Consider the following 19846-nt stretch of genomic DNA (forward strand, 5'->3'; position numbering starts at 1 on the left):
AACGAAGACCCAACGCGGCCAAAATAAAATAAATAAATTTATTAAAAAAAAATTTTTTTTAAAAGAATAAAGGGTGACCCTCACACATTGCTGGTGGGGAATGCTGCAGCCACTGTGGAAAACAGTTTGGTGGTTCCACAAAGAGTTAAACGTGGAATTGCCATATAACCTAGCAACTCCACTCTTAGGTATAAAACCAAATGAATTGAAAACAGGTACTCAATTACTTATACACAAGTGTTCATAGCAACACTATTCACAATAGTCAAAAGGTGGAAGAAACTCAAATATTCATCAACGATGAATAGAGAAACCAATTGTGATATATTTATGCAATGGTATATTATTTGGCAATAAAAAGAAATGAAGTAGAGATACATGCTACAAGGTGGATGACCCTCGAAAGCATTATGCTGAGAGGAGGAAGCCAGACGCAGAAGGTCACATGTTGCAGGATTCCATTTATATGAAATATCCTGAATAGGTGGATCCATAAAGACAGAAAGCAGACTGGTGGTTGCCAGGGCCTGGCGGGAGCGGGGAGTTGGCCGAGTGGCTGTGGAACAAGTACAAAGTCTTCTTTTGGGTTGATAGAAAGTTTTCGGAACTGGATAGAGGTGGCGGTTGCACAACGTTGTAAATGGACTAAAATGTCACTGGATTGTTCACTTTAAAATGGCTAATTTTATGGTATGTGAATTTTACTTGAAACATATGTATATGAAACAAATACAGAGACCGAAGGGTGAGTCCTTACTGCTGTTCAGAATTCTCTGAGGATCCCGACTGTGGTGAGGAGCAATCTGCCCTTTCACTTTCCCTTTCCTCTGGTTGGTCACAGAGTTCTAAAGCCTGGCCTGACCCTGGCTGCTCCCTGCTCCTACGGGAGAGGGCCAGCAGGAGAGGGCCCCTCGGGCCCCTCGAGACAATCCTAGCTTGGACACAGAAGCGCCGCGTGAGTCAGCACAGCAGACACTTGGGCTTTGTGAGCTCTCTGTGGCCTGGGTGCAGCAGGCAGGGCAGGCCCGGGCGGGGGAGGAGCAGGCCCGGGTCCCGAAAAGGGGAAGGCTGTGCCTCTAGCCACCCCAGTATAGAATCTCAGCTGCTTGGAACCTGCAATTAAGGCCTGTGGCATTTGCCCCAAAGTCAGTATGCAAGAATCAGCACTGTGCCCGCGGCTTAGTAAGTTACTATAGGTCACAGAATGCAACCCCACTCCCTGTGACACTTCACACAGTTTGTCGCAGAGACAGAATTCACAAGACATGAGATCTTTCAATAATTTTATCAAGCACTGATTGTTCAGGTGCAGGAGACATTTCTAAGAGAAGATGCCCTTAAGGATCTCAAAACGTGACAGCAGGGTGGAGTACGGTTTGCATAAGTATAGAGGAAATGTCAGCTATGCTTCTATGGTCTGAGAGCTTAAAACTCAGGGGTGGTTGAATGTTAAAACAGGTCACGATGTGGAGTGAGTGGGTTCTTCTGGACCAGAGGACGTGTCTGCAATTTGACTGAATAAATTAAGCTCCCTGCCGTTGCAGCCAGGCTTTGCCTCTGAGTATAAGTGAATATCACTGGGCATCTACTTGCATATATGAGATTTATGCACTCTGGGTTTATCTAATTTGTCATCTACTTCACACCCGCACGGAGAGCAGTTAATGAGCAAAGTTCTGGAGCTGGATCACAGCATCGTTGCTCACTCCCTCACAGTGTATTTTCTCTCCCAGTGAACTCAGTTCCCTCATCAGTAAAACTGGGGTAATAATAGCACCTGCTTTCCATACCGTGAGATAATGCACTGTCCAGCACTCACTACAGTGCCTGGCTATCGTGAATGTTATCACTGCGTCCACGGGTCTGGTGGACTCAGAAGTTGGATTTCCTGCATCAGAAGGGTGTGGGGTTTCTGTTGATGCCTGGCCTCAATCCCTCTATCTAATGTAGAACACGGTACATATATGGATTTTTCCAAGCAATCTGGTATCGCAAGTGTTTCATCTAGACTTGCTATGGTTTACAGCAGCTGTCCTTTCTCATGTGGCTGGTGTCTTTGTCTCCAAAGACAAAGGAGAGACTTGGAAGGAACAGTGCAATTATAGAACAACAGAAAATGGTCCAACCTGAACATTTTAAACAAAATAGAGGGAAAGGGGTGGAAAGCCAGATATTAAGCAAGTGCCACCATCAACTTATTAAGGTCTGGCAAGGCCTCAATGAATATAGACTTGATGTTGGATGCTCAGAATCACTCTGAGAGAATCTTGCTTCTTGTCCAAGGTGAGGGTGACCTTACATTAGAAAGTGAGGGGGGCTGGTTCTGTGGAATGCTTAGAAGCCCAGGCATTGTCCAGGTGGCTTCTGTTGGAAAATGGAGCTTCTTCAAACTGTAAAAAGTCCTTCTCTTTTCCACATGAAGATTCTCAGATAAGGTAGTAAAAGCTAAAGCCTTTTCCACCTAATGATCATGAAGGCCTCTCTACCCCAAGAATTTATAAGCCTTCCCTGGGATTGTTTTTCCTGTCTTCCTGCTGTTGTTAATCAGCATTTTCAGGAAGCTACTCTATTAGCGGGAGGGACTACATTTCAGAGGAATGATTTGGATGGCCCAGCCTGGGTTGCCAGGTACAGGACTCTTTCCAGAGTGTCTCCTGCTGCTCCCTTCCTCTCTTAGTATCTCTGTTTTGGGTCCATGTGACCATGGGACACACAGGAGTCCTGACATTTCCCCAGGCCCGAAGTGCCAGCTGGTGTTAATGTGTTTGATCTAATGGCAGCAGACTACTGGCTTCCTGTTGCCAAGGCTGAGTTTAACCTAAAGTTACCCCAGGAAGGGCAGGAGAGCAGGGCGGGTTACTGGGGTATGAGTCAACCATTGTGGCTTCTTGTACTTCTTTTTTACTCTTAAAGATATAGGAACAGGACATAAATAGGGTGGTGAATAAGTCCCAAGAGACTGAATCACAGCCAAAAAACTCTCAAACACAGGGCAATCAGATTCACTTCACTTTTATTAGGAACAAACACAATCTCAGATCAGTACAACTAGCTTCAGAGTTGATATTAATAGAAATTATTCCAAAATTATTCTTAGGTCACAAATAACTACTATCCCACATAAAAAGGGAAAAATCCCACCCAATCAAGGAAAAGGTATCCTGTGTATGTTTCCATGGCAATGAGTTTATGCATTCTCAGATTTTGTCTGGCTAGTTATCCACCACTTATCTAATGGGTTTATTCAATCTCTCAGAGAGAACCGTATAGATCCATGATAGCATCCAGGACACATGGTTCATGGTGGACACAGTTCACGGTGGATACTGCTACTATAAAAATACTCAGGACTTAAGAGAATTCCTCTGCTGAAGGATCCCAAAATGCTTTATAAAAAGCATTAGTCACGCCTCAAAACTGCCCTTTGAGGTAGGTCAGTATTATTATCTCATTTTAACAGAAGGAAAACCGAGGCACATTATAGTTAAATGACTTGCCCAGGGTCACACAGCAAGTCCGTGGCACAGTGGTAGGAGAGGCCCTGGCCTTAACCACCCGTGTAACCTTGACATCGTGCTTTCTTTAACTTTTCACGCTGACCCATTTGAGCTACACTTACAGAGAATACACTCAGGATACTAGCTAACTAGGAGAAAAAGTTTCCATTTTAAATGCTACAACCATCTTTTAATATTAAAAAAAAATTATAAGTCAAATACATTCAAATTCCTTCCACCCTCCATCATATGTGGGCAATTAATAAAAACAGCCCTAAGAAAAGTTTCCAAAACAAAGCCCAGAAGGGAATCCTGCAAACAGCTATACTGATAATTCTCCAGCCAGGCCCCCTTTTCTACTAGCCACTTCTGCAGGCTCTCAGGTGCAAAAGAACTCCACAGAGGGAGCAGGGAGGAAGCAGAGCAGGCTCAGATGCAACACTGATTAAAAAAGATGTAAGGCACCCAGATAAGTTGTCAGCACGCCCACAAAGCAAGGACTGTTAGAAACTGGACCCCATCCAGCCTTGTGTAGGGTCATGGTATAGATCAGATCCATTGAACACAATTAGAATAGAAAGATAAAAGTTGGTTTTGATCATCAGGTGTAAAGCAGGCCTCTGATGACCTGTGGAATTAAAACTACCCCACAGGCATTTCCAAGGGGTAGGTACTTGGGTCAGTGGATCTAAACTACAGTGATCTTCCATTAGATTTTTTTCTACTGAGAGGAACAGCTCAAAAGACAAGGATGCCTTTAGTCCAGCCCAACCCCTGTGGCCTCCATCTATTCAATTAATACAGAAAGAAATGCTCTCCTCCCTTCCATCCTTGGGGCTCAACAGTGGACAGAGCATTTGGTACCATACATTTCCAATCTTAATAGAGTAAAGCCAGGCTTCTGCATTGACGACGGAGGTTACAGGGACAGGAGTGGCCCAAGGTTCTCAGACACTGATGTTTCTTCAGAACTCCTCTATACTATTGTCTGCCCTAGCCTGTGTTGTGGGGAATGCTGGTTAGTTTGCTGAACAGAGATGCTGTTCAACAAAGTTCATGGCATCTCACATCCCAAGTCTCAGCCAAAGCTTTGCTGTATACCCTGGCTCCAGGGGCCGGGACCTCCTTTTGAGTGAGGCACTTTGGAACTCGCCTTTGCTTCTTGTGCTTCCCAGTGAAGACTTGGCTCCTCCCACTTCTGCAAGCATTGCACTGTCAGCTGGGAGCACTGACTCAGGCTGGGCAGGCTTACTGAGCAAGCAGGAGGCATCCAGCATCCTCTCTGGTTCTGACCGAGACACTGGAGACTAAAAACAAACCCTCTTTTGCTCCATGGCTGGCTCACTGGCACAACATGAGCATTTGGCTTGGCTGTGCCTCATGAGAGAGAATGCCTGTGCCCAGGATGTCTCCAGCGGGGTTTGCTAGCCTTGTCTTGAGTCATCAGTGTGGTGGGGAAGCACAAGGGTGTAGGTGGAGACTCTGGAGGCCAAGTGAAAGTGGCAGCTTGCTCAACTTTATAAAGAGAAACAGTGGTTCAGCTACCCAGCTGCCTGGACCACAGTAGCCATCACTGCCTCTGAATATACACAAAGGAGGCTTGCCTATCCAGAGAAAGAAGAAAACATTGGGGAGGAGATAGAACTGGCAGGAGAAAATGGACAGACAGGGCAGAGCCAGGAATCCATAGTCAGGGTAGTTAAGAGATTCCTACCCCTCCCCCCAGGCAGTCCTATACTTTAGGCTAGAAGTTAACAGAGAAGGAATGAGTGAAAGGGTTCAACACTGTGGGGAGAAGCCTTCTAGTTCTTTCTCAGTCCAAGGAGAAATTGAAATTAATGAAATGAACCCAACATCTAACTTGTTTGTATAACCAGCTTCCATATTAGGACACCCAATAACTTACTCAGTAACCTTCCAAATCCCACAGCCATGTGTTCTCAGAGCCCTTCTTTTGTAATGTTCCCTCTTAGGAACTGCCTACAGACCCTGCCCCTCAACCTCTCCATCTCCTGTCCAGCAGTGAGAGGAAAGGAGACAACCCGCCTAATTCTTCCTCTTCTTCAAGCCCCACTCTCCTTCAGAGGGAAATACTCTAAAAGGATTATTTTAATATTCCAAGCAAAGTACCCATGGACATATAGCTCTATGTTTGACCCAACTCCACCTCCTAAAATCCTTTCTTTTTTGGGAGGCAGCTATGCTCACCACTGTACCACCAACACATCTTTTTTGGATGTCTCAAAATGCTGAAGCCACCTTATTGCTATGAGGGGAGCTGACCAATATACCAAAGATGGCACAGCAGAGAGATGAAAGAATTTTGATGATTCCATGAGCTACTGGAGTCACCAATTCTGGAAACAACCAACCTCAAGATTTCTTGTTATCTGGAATAAGAAATCTTCCTGTTATAAAAGAAAGAAGAAAAATCCTTCCCCAGCAGAGACCACTTTTATCGTAAACTAAATGCTTCTTCTTTATCCTCAGCCTAAAGTATATTGGGACATTGAGATTCGCTTTTGAGTTCTAGCATTGCCAAGCTCCACGGCCATTCCCCAATCAGAGTCAGGAGAGAAAGGAAGCATGCTGGGTGGTGGGCAGGCAGCTGGGTGTCCGATCACAGCAGGAGCTTCCTGCCTTGTTTCCCACTTCAACTCATCCTTATTTATCAATCATATCATGCATGCTAACTCTCTCCCCTGACAATTTACCTGCTTTCAAAGCTTTGTGCCAATAAAGTTATTTTTCCATTTCATATAGCAAAAGCCTAAGCTGAAGCTAACTGGGGGCCTTCCCAGAAGATTTTGTCATATCTCTAGCTTGAGCCACCCACCTTAAAGCTCAGGACAGCTCAAGGAAAGGGTTATCTGGGGCAAAGACCACTAGTTTTGGAAAGGTTGTCTAGGCTTTGGAAGCTGGAAACCCACCAATGACTGACCAGCTGCTTGCCTGGGGGGCATTGAGGGGGAAGAGAAAGGAAGGTGATAGGAACAAAACAAAGGGAAGGATAATGGGAGTAGAAGAGAAAGAAGAAAAGAAAAGAAATAAGAACATGAGCTTAGCATCATAAAGGCAGAGTTGTTGGCTTTCAATTTTAAAAGAAAATTTAAAAGAATACTGTACTGGAATGGGTTAACGTCATCATCTTTAGCATCCTGGTAGCATTATTCAGTAGTTAATAAACAGAACATTAAACCTCTGCCCAGCTGGCTTTTGGAAAAGGAAACCGAGGGACCCCAAATTCAGCCACTCTTGTAGCTTTCATCTCCAGTTCTTTTAATCCTGGCCAAGACGGCAGCCTTGGATACTTTCTTTCGGTCATAAGCCAGACCGATGGCAGCCATGCAATCGATGAAGAATGTGGTAAAGTTGATGTGCCAGCGGTATTCACTGGCAGAGTAGTCATAGGGAAAGGAGTGGTGGTAGTTGTGGAAGCCCTCACCTGGAACAAAGCAGAGAAAAGTTATGGAGCTACACTGGATTGCTGGCTTCTTGATCTTGGCACTCTGGTTACCTAGCGGAGTACCTCAAACCTAGTAGAAACCTGCCGCTGTTGAATGAATGAATGAATGAATGAATGAATCCAGTCTTTTAAACTCTGAACCAAACAGATTCCCTCAGAGGCATCTTAAGAAATGACTGGGGAGACCCTGGTCACCATGGCTCTCTGGGAGCCTTTGTGGGAGGAGGACGGGCAGTTTCTGAGAGGATAAGATGACTTGAGAGAAACTTCTATCACTGGGAGTGGATTTTAGACTGGAAAATTCCCAGAGCTTCACTAAATATTGGTATGAGACCCTAAAGGCTCTGTGTATACATGCATGTGTTAGGGTGGGGAGAGGAGAGAGTCCACAATGAAGAACCTTTGCTGTGTTTCTTACAAAGGTGAGCAAAGGAGTACACCTTTCCCCACTACATGGGTACTCTCTCCAAGGGTGGAAGGTACCAACAGAATCGGGCAGCAACAGTCAAGTCAGAAGAAAGAAGGCCCAGCCCATGGGCCCAAGTTTCCTCAGCCTCTGCTGGTTCAGAGTAGACTGCTCTGGCTTCTAATTCTTTGAGCTTTGACCCTAGGGTGGGGGGTGAAGCTGATAAACAGAAGCCCTCTGAGGGAATAAGAATCAAAAGGCTTAGGTAGTCCCTCTAAGCTCTAAGATTCTGAGATGAGCAGTTCACTTTGCTGGATAGAGGAAAATCAAAGAGATTCTGGATTCAGGATAATTTCTGTAATGCATCAAGCTGTGGAAACTCCAGACAGGGAGTTCTCTAATCTGCAGCAGGATCTTCTTTCTGAACCTCATTCAACAATAACAACACCGACCCTTATGAGGCTGGGGTAAAGCTGGGTAAAGAAGAGCTAATAGGGACTTCCCTGGTGGCGCAGTGGTTAAGAATCTGCCTGCCAATGCAGGGGACACGGGTTCGAGCCCTGGTCCGGGAAGATCCCACATGCCACGGAGCAACTAAGCCCGTGCGCCACAACTACTGAGCCTGCGCTCTAGAGCCCCTGAGCCACAACCACTGAAGCCCGCGTGCCACAACTACTGAAGCCCACGTGCCGCAACTACTGAAGTCTGCGAGCCACAATTACTGAAGCCCAGGTGCCTAGAGCCCGCGCTCCTCCGCAACGAGAAGCCACCACAATGAGAAGCCCGCGCACCGCAACGAAGAGTAGCCCCCGCTTGCCGCAACTAGAGAAAGCCCGCGTGCAGCGATGAAGACCCAACACAGCCAAAAATAAATTAAAAAAAAAAAAAAAAGAATAGCTAGTAAAAGAGTGTGCTGAGCCCTTTGAAGATGAAAGAGCCCCAGTAGAGTAATAATGGCATTAATAACCAAAAAGGAAGGAAGTCCTGCGATGCGAAAGACACCATCTAGGGCATCATCTCAAGGTACGTCCTTTCTCTGACTATCCACAGTGCGGATCATCAGTTTATCCAGTGTGAACTGAGTAGGAGGGTAGGAAAACCCCAAGGCTAAAGGTACTGATGGAGGATTACTAATTTCCATAAACGACTTTGCAGCTAGGCTCTGTATAAGCACTAGCCAGGCCCACACTTATCAGATTTAAACTGAATCAGACACACACACACACACACACACACACACACACACACACGTTGCCAAGGGAGGAAAAAAAGGGGAGGAAGGTCAGTGGGCAAAAGAAGGATGAGACTTTGCAACTGGGGCAGCAAGATACAGCCCAAGAGAGGCTCAAGGGGTGAGGCCAGCTTTAGCAGAGAGAAGAAGAGCATGTGACTGCGGGGGAGGTAATTCAAGAAGAAAAAGATTAGAATGGCAGGGCAGCAGGCTACTGGAGAACAAAGGGTGAGGTGATAAGCGGGGAGAGCAGGTATGGAGGAATGATAACCGAGACAAAGTAAGCTACTGGCAGCCACTTTGAATGGATGTTCATAAAGAGGCTGGGGCTGGGGAAGACAGATCTGTTTGCAGGACAGGACCGATCTCATTCCAGAAACTTCCATAATGTTCATGAATTTTCTATGAAAATAGCCTGTATGATTGATTTCAAACATGGTTCAGAGTAAGAACATGGACAACAGTACAAGGTGTCTGAAAGGAGGGGGAAGGTGCATGAAAGTTAAAAAGAGATGAAAAAATGTCTTTAGTGCAGATAGTAAAAAAAGATGGTCAGGGTTGAGAATATAAAGGAAGGTTTTAAAGACAACAAAGCGAAGGCTAGGCCGTGGTGTACGTAAATGTGTGGAGCAGGGAGGTTGCCTCGATATGCTGAATGACCAACAGCACTGATGACCGGTGTGGAAGAGGCCATGGGGTCTGCTTAAGGAAATCTAATTTCAGGCCTTAGTCAAGGTCTATATTTAGTTGAAAAGAGTGACGGACAAAAAAAAAATGGAGACAGATTGTAGAACCCTGTTGCCTTAGACTCTGGCTATTGGAACTGGAATGGTATAAATAAATTCTTGAATAGTCAGCATTAGATCAGTGAGCAGGTACTTGTGATCAAACTAACTGCTTTACTGGGAGTTCCCTAAGCCACGTTGAGGGGAGGGAGTGTTCCCAGCACAGAAGAGGAGCAGAAGAGAGAAAAATAAAGGACAAGAGATGAGAATGGTAGGTGGTGATAAAGGGCCACCAACAGTTGCTTTGATGTCCTTCATACTGGCATCACCAAGCAATAAGGCATGAAATACTTCAAGTATGGCCTCTCTGAAAATAGCAAGGTGACAAAAGAGAAGCTTATTGAATTAAATGACAGCTATTTGTTCTACATGTTGTATAGCACGTCTAAATGTAAAACACTAGGCTTACCAGCCACCCAGATCGGAGATGACTGGAAAAAGGGCAACCCAAAGGGGCTCATCATACATAGCATTTGGGGATTGTGCTGGAACCTGGAATCAAAGGCATTGTTATTTTTCACCCTTTTCTCATTTATTTATTTATTTTTGGCTGCATTGGGTCTTCGTTGCTGTGTGCGGGCTTTCTCTAGTTGCGGCGAGCGGGGGCTACTCTTTGTTGCAGTGCACAGGCTTCTCATTGCAGTGGCTTCTCTTGTTGCGGAGCACGGCCTCTAGGCGCACAGGCTTCAGTAGTTGTGGCACACGGGCTCAGTAGTTGTGGCTCACAGGCTTAGTTGCTCCGCGGCATGTGGGATCTTCCCCGACCAGGGCTCTAACCCATGTCCTCTGCATTGGCAGGCGGGTTCTTAACCACTGCGCCACCAGGGAAGTCCCTCACCCTGTTCTCTTTACATAGGACTTGCTGCTTAATTCTCAAGGATTTTTAATATTGCCCCTTAGTTTTATAGTGTAAAGACAGAGAGGGGTCATAAAATAGGTGAATCTGGTTTTTCTGGCTCCTAGCCTAATACCCTAAGCTGCAGACCACTAGATGTGACTTACCTACAGCTCCCAGTGAAACCAGGAGATTCTCTCGGGGGTTAATGGTCTTGTCATAAGGGCGATATCCGTACAGGTGGGCAGCACTGTTCACCAGCCAGGTGGCATTGAGCACAACGGCATAACGCAAGAAGGTGGCGACTAACAGGCTGTGTGGAAAAGTTTCACCCCAGCAGTAGCAGGGCACGACTGTGGGCAGGATGAAGCACATCAACAGGACAGCGGGTTTGTAGTACCTACATTGAGAGATCACACGCCCGGTCAGTGGAGAGAGGACTCTGAGACCTACTTGATTTTCTATTCTCACACGGTTGGGCTGTCTCTTTCTTTCTACATTGTGAGCACAATGTGGCAGGAAACAGAGCAAGAGGGAATGGGGTGGGAAATCTTCTGAGAATGTAGTGTTATTATCATACTTCTTAGATGAGGTAATGAGGGGTTAAATGACTTTTCTAGGGTCACACCACCAGACACCGGTGGAGCAAGGATTGGAATGCTTTGTCTCCTGACTCTAAATCCATTGCTCTCTTTTACTACAGCATAATACCACTTTGGTAAAACAGGTGGGGTCCAAATTACAGACTGAGTTCTCCTTCGTGGGTTTTTCCATCCTGCCTTTGGGCTTCCTTTCTCTTTATCAGTGCTCTTGGCAGAATCTATGTTTAGTATCTTGCCTCCATCTCCTGCTAGCCAGGAATCCTTCTCATCCTTCCTCTTCTTTTCCCTCAGAGAGGCACTCCGAATGTCCTAGATGCCTGCAGGTCTGTCCCTCTGGAGGCCCTGTCCCATTCTTCATTCTCCCAAATGTACAGCAGGCCACTGACATTCCGAGGGAGCTGATTTCCTACATCCCTTCAGCAGTCAAGTCTGATCCTCTTGTATCATTAGTAACCCCTGCTTCCAGCTCCTCTCCACTCCTACCACCACTTCCCTGCACGGATCCCCACTACCTCCCCACCTGTGGCCCTGCTTCCCACCTCTTTAGCTCAAGGCCTTCTTTCACCTATCCCCAGAGTGACCTTTCTAAAGCACACCTCCAACCATGCCACATTCTGGCTCAAAAGCCTTTTCAGGGTTTCCTATTGCCTGGGTTAAATTAAACCTCATCTGCTTTTAAGAATCCAGAAGAATGGCATCGGTTTCCCTTTCTAGCCTTATTTCCTACCACACCCTGTACTTCAAAGGACTCTGTTGCTGGAACACACTTCAGCTCATTCTTTCTGTTTGCACTGTCCCCACCTCCTCACCTGTGAAAATCTCTATCCATCAGTGGATTCCAAAGCTACTTTCTTCATAAGCCCTTCCCTGATGTTCCCACTCTGCAACCTCCCTCCCCTTTGTGCCTCTCCTGGGTATGGAAAATATTTTGCCACGTATCATAGGTATTTGGACACTTGGCTTATCCCTCCACTCCCCAATAAGCTATGAACTCCTTGAAGGTAAGGACCATGACACATTCAGCTTTGTATCCATGACCGTCCTAGGTCAACAAACATTTGTTGAATTTAATTGGTTTAGATAGCTCAGAGAGAAAGAAACAACAACAGTCTATGGCTATGGGCCTGTGGGCTATTAAAAATTAGGGTTTTAAATTATAATTTGGGATATGGAAACCCAGTAAATTTCTCAGCTCATGTTGACAAGTCCCAGGAGAAAAAAGTGGGTCACCAAATGCCAGGTCCCCAGCTCCATCATCATGTCACTCACCTCCTCTGGAACACCAACAGCTTCTCAGCTTTTAGGTCAGATAAGTTTAGCAAACCACCCTTCTCTTTGACGTCTGGGTGTTTGCGCACAAGCAGCCAACCCACGTGAGAGAAGAAAAAGCCACGTCGGGAATTGTGGGGATCAGCATGTGTTTCCGAAAACTTGTGGTGGGCACGGTGATCTCGGGCCCATTCGTAAACGTCATTCTGGAGGAACAGAGAAGAGGAATGAAGGCCTGAGGAGAGATACCCTCTCAGGCGAGTTCCAATGGCTGGGGAGTCTGCACAATCTCTTCCTTCTTTTGCCCCACAGGGACAACGTGGGGAGCCTTCAAGGCATTAAGTGCTATGGCAGAGATGATTATGTAACCGTGGGATATTGCCATGGAGAAGGGGATTAATTTGGTTTCCTTGTTTTTTCCTCTTGCTCCAAGCTAAGCCTTACACTACATGCTATCCTTTACCCTCTGCTACTGCTTAATAACTATGAGTTCCCTTTCTCCAATTCCCTTCATTCTATCTCTGCTATAAACTTCCTGCTTCAACAAACCTCAACACTTGACTTAGGCAGCCTGGTAGCCCAACATAGGACCATAGCGTTGGTCTACCTAAACCCTCAGTGACACAATTTCCCGATCTGTGAAATGGGGATAACAATAGCAGCTACCTCCTAAGATCGTTGTGAGGGTTTAATGAGGTAATCTATGACAAGTGCTTAGAATAGTGCCAGGCATATAGTTAGCACTATAAAAGTGTTTGATCTTCTTACCTGAAAACAACAGAGTTCATGAATCTGTGAAACATTAACTTCAGCCCCATTGTGGTGGAGTCCTAAGACATTCAAGTAGTGAATGTCTTGTTCAATGTCTGCCAGGGAAACCAGGGTCAGTTCCCGCCTTCAGTTCCTGCCTTATGCACTTATGAAGGACCACAATGGCCAGACTTTGTGATAACAGAGGATCAAAAATGACCCTATACACTGAGAGTATTTCCTCTTTATCTCCTACCTCCCTTTTCCAGTCACTCAGAAGTAAACTTATGTTTTATGGACTTCAGGACTGAACTTGAACTTGACTATAAGGAGAAAGTCAAGTGGCTGTCCAGGTGCTGCTCCTCTCCAGGCACTGATCGCCTCCATTCTGCCCCCAGATCGTCAATAAAGAGAGAGGAAAAAAGAGCTGAGCACAGTTGGCTTCTCACCTGGAATGCCATCGTGTTGGCGATGATCAGGAAGAGCCGCAGGGGCAGCCGAGCTTTGTAACTTCGGTGACTCCACAGGCGATGGGCTCCTGCTGTGACGCCCAGGGCACTAATCAGATAGTAGAAAAACGCTGCCAGGAGAAGACAGGGCAGGGAGTCATTAATCTGGGAAAGCATTCACATGATGTTCTCCTCAGGTCAGAGTCTGTGTGTTCTTTAGCCTCCGAGTGAGGATCTGCTTTTTCCTGAACTCCAGGGATACCTTGATCTCTTAGGCTCCTTTGATTTTATCACTTGAAAAATACCATCACCTCTCATCCTCTCAACCTAGGAGCTGGAATAAGCTTAGGAGTCCCAGGAACTTCAGACAGGCAGGACAGAGAAGAGGGCTCTCACCCCCCAGCCACTTGGCATTCTCATTCGTGAAGGACACTCTCCCAGATCGCATCTCCTCTGACCTTCTGCTAACCCTCTCCAAGGTTTGAAGGACCACAGACTACTCCTGCAGTGCTTAAGACACATAAGCAAGGATGGTATTAAAATATTTAACAGACAGTATGGTCTGGGCACTGACCAATTCAAGGGTCCCTGGGTTCTAGTGGACATTAAGGGGGCTCAGAACTAGGGCTATTTACCAGCTGGTACAAAAGCATTTCAATCTTTTAGCAGGTGGTGTGGCCATAGGAGGGGAAAATTTGCCCTGTATGTAAGTCATAGCTGCACAGCGTCTTAAGCTTCGCCAAGGATTTTATATTCTCCGATTCACTGGATACCTTGAATGGGGTTTAATATCCTCACTTTGCAGTTGAAGAAATAGAAGCTCAGAGAAGTTAAGTGTTTATCTGTCGTCACATGGCAAGTAAGAAATGGAGCCAAGATTTGAAACTAGATTTTCTGTCAATAAGCAGTTTATGTTCGAAAGTCTGGCACAAGGATGTGTACCATCCACCTCCCCAAGATAGGCACAAGGTTCCTGTGTCTCACCTTTGCCATGTCCCTCTGCCAGCCCACACTCCCTCTGCCAAGGCTAATTCTAGATAATAGCGGCACGGACTCAAAGCTGTGGGTGGAGCACCCCAATGCTGTCCTGCCTCACCTTCCTGGAGGCCTGCAGGCTCCGGGGGCGCCAGACAGAGTCTCTAACTGGGAGGCGGGTTGCTTGGCATACCTACCTTCCTCTGTTCAGTAACTCTAGGAGGCAGGGGCTGAGGCCTTGGTAGAGCAGTGACTGTTGACAATGTTTCATTCCTAGGGAAGCAGCTAGAAACAATGGATCCTCAGTGGCCACTGAACTTAGTTGCAGTTGGAGACACCACACATTGTAACAAATCGTCCTGTGTTCTTCAGCCATAGATACCAGTTTCCTAAACAAGCTCCCACCCCACCCATCTTCCTCTACCCTATCCTATTCCTCCTACAGGATGGGGAGGAGAGCCATGGAGCTAGAGTCTGTCCTAGTGAGAGCTCTACCCACAGTCCCTCTGGGCTGAATTAGGGCCCCCTATGATTTGCTGGTCTCCAGCCACGTGGTAATATCCTCCCACATGCAGTATCTTGCCTGCACCTGCACCTGGATAAATGACAGTTGAGCTACAGCCCGCCAATCACTAAGGGTGAAGAAAAATGTCTTTGGGCACAAAAGAAGAAGCACTCAGCTCAGAAGCAAGGAAGTTATTGGGGTTGTTTCATGCCACCGAAGACCCTGGCAAGTTGACTCAGAAAGCACATAAGATCCTTGCATTAACAAAGGAATTGGGAAAAGCACCCAAGCCCTCTGGTGCCTTTTTCTCTAAGGCTTATCTAATAGAAGGCCTTGTGTCAGTTGGAAATTCATTCTCTATTAAAGTCCAAATTGATGGTTAAGCAAAACCTCATAGCTTTAGTCCTAAGAAAGAGACTGGAGAAGTTTTGCCCCATGGCATCTCAGTGTAGCCAGAGATATCTCTTCAGCCCTTCCCTCAGGGCTCTTCTGAGACAAAATTGCTCAAAATTGCTCAGTCATGAGAAATGCTGGAATCACAACCATTTGCTAATTTAACACTGTCCTTAGGGATAAAACAAGAAAAGGTAAAGCCAAGCTCCTGAACTCCGGAGGACCCTCTGACCCTCCCCCCAACCCCCTTTTGTTCCTTAAGAGTTCTGATATCCCCATACCAAATCGGTCATTCCGTCAGCTAAGCCATCCACCACAGGGCCCAGGGACAGGAGTAAAATAGTCACAACTCATCCAGTCTTTGTGTGACACATTTCTCTGTCCAAAGGCACAGCACACACCCATGGGCAGGGCACCAAAAAGGTAGCGGGCACAGCCCTGGTTCGGGGATAGCATTCTGCCCCCTGCGCTAGCAGCCGAGGAAGAGGAGTGAGCAGCAGCGGTCTGGCCAAACTCTGGACTTTACGAGAGGCATACAGGGAGACCTGAGGCTGGAAGGGGCTTGCAGGTGACTAAACACCTGGTGAAGACTCCTCTACTGGGGAGAAGGGGTAGAAAGAGGGGTCCACAGTCTCCCTGGGGAATCCTTGTCCCTGCTCTTGATTCCTCACGCTGAACTAAAGTTCTGCTGGGTCCTCAGAAGGGCTAGAGAACAGATGTCCCCCTCCCCTCACAAATATAAGAGCCCTTCCTGGTCTGCAGATGAACAGATTTCATCTGCATGTGGCCGGCCCCAGCAATGACACACGTGTAACTTAAGGAGCACTACCTTTCTAATCTCAAAAAAAGTACCGTCGTCCCCAGTGTGTATCTGGAAAAATTGAGAGAGGGGATCTACCCAGCTGCATTTCTCTGTCTGTGGCCCCAAGAGGATTCCCCAAGACAAAGCTCCGTGGACCTCTTTAGTCTAAAAGCAACTTTAGACTAAAGAGGTCCTGGAGGACTCGGCTGAGACCTGCCTGCTGGCCCTACTACATAACTCCCTTCCAAGAGTGCAGCTGTCTGCAAGTGCCCCGCACCCCGGACTGCTCTGGAAATCCTACAGTTGCTTCCTGGAGAGGGAGTTCTGGCCCACCCCCCTCAGACAGTGGCGATGTGGGTCCCCTGGGTCTTTAGGCTTCCCTGCTCTCCCCTTCCGAAGTCAGACTTACAGTGGCAGAGGTGGAAATGCCCTCAGCGCATGTGTGTGTGCAGGGGGCAGGGCCCTGCTCTCCGCCCAAGCCCATGGATTCCTGAAAGAGCTGAGCTAAGGGCAGGGCAGGGATGCACTGGGGACTGTCTCCCTCACTGCAGCAGCCTGAAGGCCAGGGCTACCCAGGCTCAGGAGAGAGGGGCTGGAGCAGGATGAGTGGGGAATGGGACATGAAACACTTCTTTAACCTTATCTCATTCTAAGAACATTTTGTTGAGTGGCATGTGCAGTCCCCTGGAGACCTACATGGAGTCACAGAGCAGCGAATCTGTGTAACTTGGGTTACGCAGGAGACTTCTTCACCTGTCTATGTAACTAAGGAGCCTGACAGGGCCAAGGGTCAGGGCAAAATAATTTTGTGGATGACCACCGCTCTGTTCCTCCCTCTTCTACAAACTCTTCCTGAGTAGCTTCTCTCGCTATCCCATGACTGTGCTCAGCATATACCCTCTAAAGCCACTAGTCTAGTCCCATGTCCCCATGCCTCCCAGGTAGGGACCTTGATTCTTTCGTGGCTGGCAGGGCTGGGACAAGCAGTCAAGCAAAAGACTTGAAACAGAAAACCTCTTTCCGGGAAAGCTGACTCTCTGGCACAGTTCTGCTCACTTCAAAACCTGTGGCCCATGGTCTCAGGGGTTCCTCCCCAACACCCAAATTAAAGGACCCCCAGAACTGACACTCCTGCATCCCAACCCCGCTAGGCTCTGTTCCCAGCCCACCCAGCCTCTCAGGACACCAAAGAGAAATGGCTGGGAAAACCTCAGCCTGGAAGGGCTGGTGTTTCTGTTCTATGTAAGATCGTACTTTATCAAGAGTGGAGAGAACCTGGGGTACTGGGTCAGGAGGACGGGGGAAACTCTTACCCCAGAGCAAGGTGTACATTTTGCAGGTGGGGATCCATGTGATCCCATACAGGGCTCCCAAGTGTAGCAGAGACATGAGGATGATGTTTCTCCAAACATACTCAAGCTTGGGATTTGGGCCCTCCTTATCCTGGTAGCTTGGGTCATAGATGTCATCTCTTATTTCAGGGCGGATGTCTTCTTCCAAGTATAGGGGAGTCTTCTCCAGCTTGCCCCCTCCATTCTGCAGGAGCCTGGCGGGAGGCGCTGTGATAGTGGTGGTGGTTGTGTAGGAGCTAGAGATCTGGAAGGGAGAGGAAGTGGAGGGTCAGGAGAGAGGAGAGGACACGTGGACGTAGTAGGGGCCACTTCACTCGCTAATCAAGCTGGGGGAAGAGCGGGGTATAGGCACAGACCTGGCCCCAATACCCACGTTACCTGAGGGCAAGGTCTATCCCAGATGGAAGAGAAGGAAGTCCCTAGGAACGGTGCAGAGAGATTGGGGAGGGGGGGTGAAACCTCAAGGTGAAAGGGAAATAGGAAAGAGGAGTAAAACACTCGCACCCCAACGAACACACAAAGACAAGCCCGCACGCCTACATACGTAAGAGTACCGGCACGACCAGATTTTTCTTTAAAGCTTAAGAAACAAAAGTTGGGGACCTAAGTTCCCAAATTACAATCCCCATTCCCAACAAATTGAAGGCAGTACAACTCGCAAAAGATGGCTGTGTGCAGAGATCTCAACTCTCTTCCCCCACCGAGTCACTTAGAAGCCCGACCAGCGCCGGCGAACCCGCGGTCTGGGGGCCATTACTTGGAAGCTCACCTCCTCCTGCAGCAAGTGGGCCGGCATCTGGGCTCTCGGACGCTGGGATCACTTTCCCAGGGCTGAGACTGCGGAGCGGAGTTCGGGGCAGCCCGAACTGAGGGTAGATTAGTTCCCGAGGCCGCTTTTGCGCGGCGATCCGCGGCGCTGCGCTCGGAACCCTTTGCTGCACGGTGCGCGCTGGATCGGTGTCCGGACCCGACCTGCTGTGCGTGGATCTCCCCAAGCTGGTGATTTAAAGGCTAAAGCTGGCAGTGGGTGACCGGGTCCCGTATTTCCTCAGACCCTTTTATTCGTTGCCAACAAGGGGCAAAGTAAGCAGAGTTGGCTCACCGTGGGAGATCCGCATGGGCGGGAGAGGGGAGGAGACGCAAAAATTGGATGCTGCAGACACACCGCGGCTTGGCCGCCGCAGCCCCTGCCTCTGGCCCTGCCCCTGGGGAAATTCTAATGGGCTTCTGTAGACTCTGGCGCGTCATTGGCCGAAGGGAATTTGGTGCCACCTCGTCCTGCCGTTGCCATTGGCTCGGCGCAATCTGCTGTTTCCTCTGCCGCGAGCTCCTCACTCCCCCTCCCCTCCCTTTCTCCTTCTAGGCTTCTCTTCCACCGGCCGCTGGGCCTCTGCCCGGCACCCCGCCGCCTCGGAGGCGCTCGGAAGGGTCCTCTCTGGAAGAGGGAGAGGACCCGATCGGGGAACTGGGGAACGGGGGGTGGGTGCCAGCCCAGGACTGGCCCCGGGCACTTCGCGAATGGATGGGCACTGGGGAAGTTTCCCGGGGAGGAGTGGGGAAGCCACACGGGCGACCACTACACGCAACTGCACCCCCGCCTTCCCGCTCGCCGAGACGCGTAGGAGGGGAGACTTGCTTTCAAGCCCGGGGTCGCGGGCTGCGGGCCCAGCGAAGCCCCGCCTCGCTCCGTGGCGAGCGCTCAGGGGGTGGGGGGGGGGGCGGTCGGTCCGCGGCGGAACAATGGCTCTGCCCCGCCTACCAGCGGCGCGGCGCTAACCCCGGACTGCTGAGCTCGCGGGTCTCCAGCCTCGCGCACGCATAGATGCACTGATGTGTAAACCTGCACGTGCGCACGATGTTCAGCCACTGGGCACGCCCAGCAGGGGACGTTCACCGCCAGGCACCAGTGAGCTGTCCCATCCCTGTGCCCACGCCTCCAGAACGTGTGCGGGATGTTTTGGAGATTCTTCAGATTGTCGGGTTGTAGTTTTGGAATTGCCTTCATGGGGAAAGGCAGGAAGCACCAGACATGTGCTTTCACTCAGAAGCAAGAGAAAGTACTTGTAAGTGGAACAAGAATAGCTAAAGTGTAGTGAATTGTTACTGCAAGACAATCCACAAGAATCATTTCATTTAATCCTTACTTGTGACCCTGTGAGGTGGGTAGTCCTTTATTCCCTTTTAAAGATGAGAAAACTGAGCTATGGTGAGATTAAATAACTTGTCTATGGTCACAGCAGCCAGTAAATGATGGAGCTAGGAGCTGAGCCCAGAAATGTGATGATGGAGCCCAAGGTCGTAATCCCTGCTCAGAATCTTTGGTCCCTGACATGTTCTGACTTCATTTGTCCCTCATGGCCCTGTCTTTTCTGGGCCTGTGGGAGCGTTACCATGGGAGTAAGCTGGGAACCAGGCAGGCTGTGCATTCTCCCAGCCTCTGCCACACCCCTGCCTCCCCAAATACTATCCCAGGAGCCTTCCTCTGGGAAGAGGAGAAAGTGAGGAGTTTTGTGCCAACCACTAGCTTCT

At 48.4% G+C, this 19846-nt stretch overlaps 1 protein-coding gene across 1 annotated transcript; it reads right to left on the minus strand.

Moving 5' to 3' along the window:
* Window positions 1-2996: 2996 nt before the first annotated feature.
* On the minus strand, window positions 2997-18640 carry SCD (stearoyl-CoA desaturase). Its single transcript, XM_036828476.1, has 6 exons — window positions 18087-18640; window positions 17279-17561; window positions 13291-13421; window positions 12092-12297; window positions 10388-10620; window positions 2997-6942 (listed from the first exon to the last, which is right to left on the minus strand). Exons 1-6 carry the CDS (start codon window positions 18111-18113, stop codon window positions 6743-6745), a joined length of 1080 nt encoding a protein of 359 aa, XP_036684371.1. The 5' UTR covers window positions 18114-18640; the 3' UTR covers window positions 2997-6742.
* Between the last annotated feature and the right edge of the window lie 1206 nt (window positions 18641-19846).

This window comes from Balaenoptera musculus, chromosome 16 (assembly GCF_009873245.2).
Source record: "Balaenoptera musculus isolate JJ_BM4_2016_0621 chromosome 16, mBalMus1.pri.v3, whole genome shotgun sequence".
Taxonomy (NCBI): domain Eukaryota; kingdom Metazoa; phylum Chordata; class Mammalia; order Artiodactyla; family Balaenopteridae; genus Balaenoptera; species Balaenoptera musculus.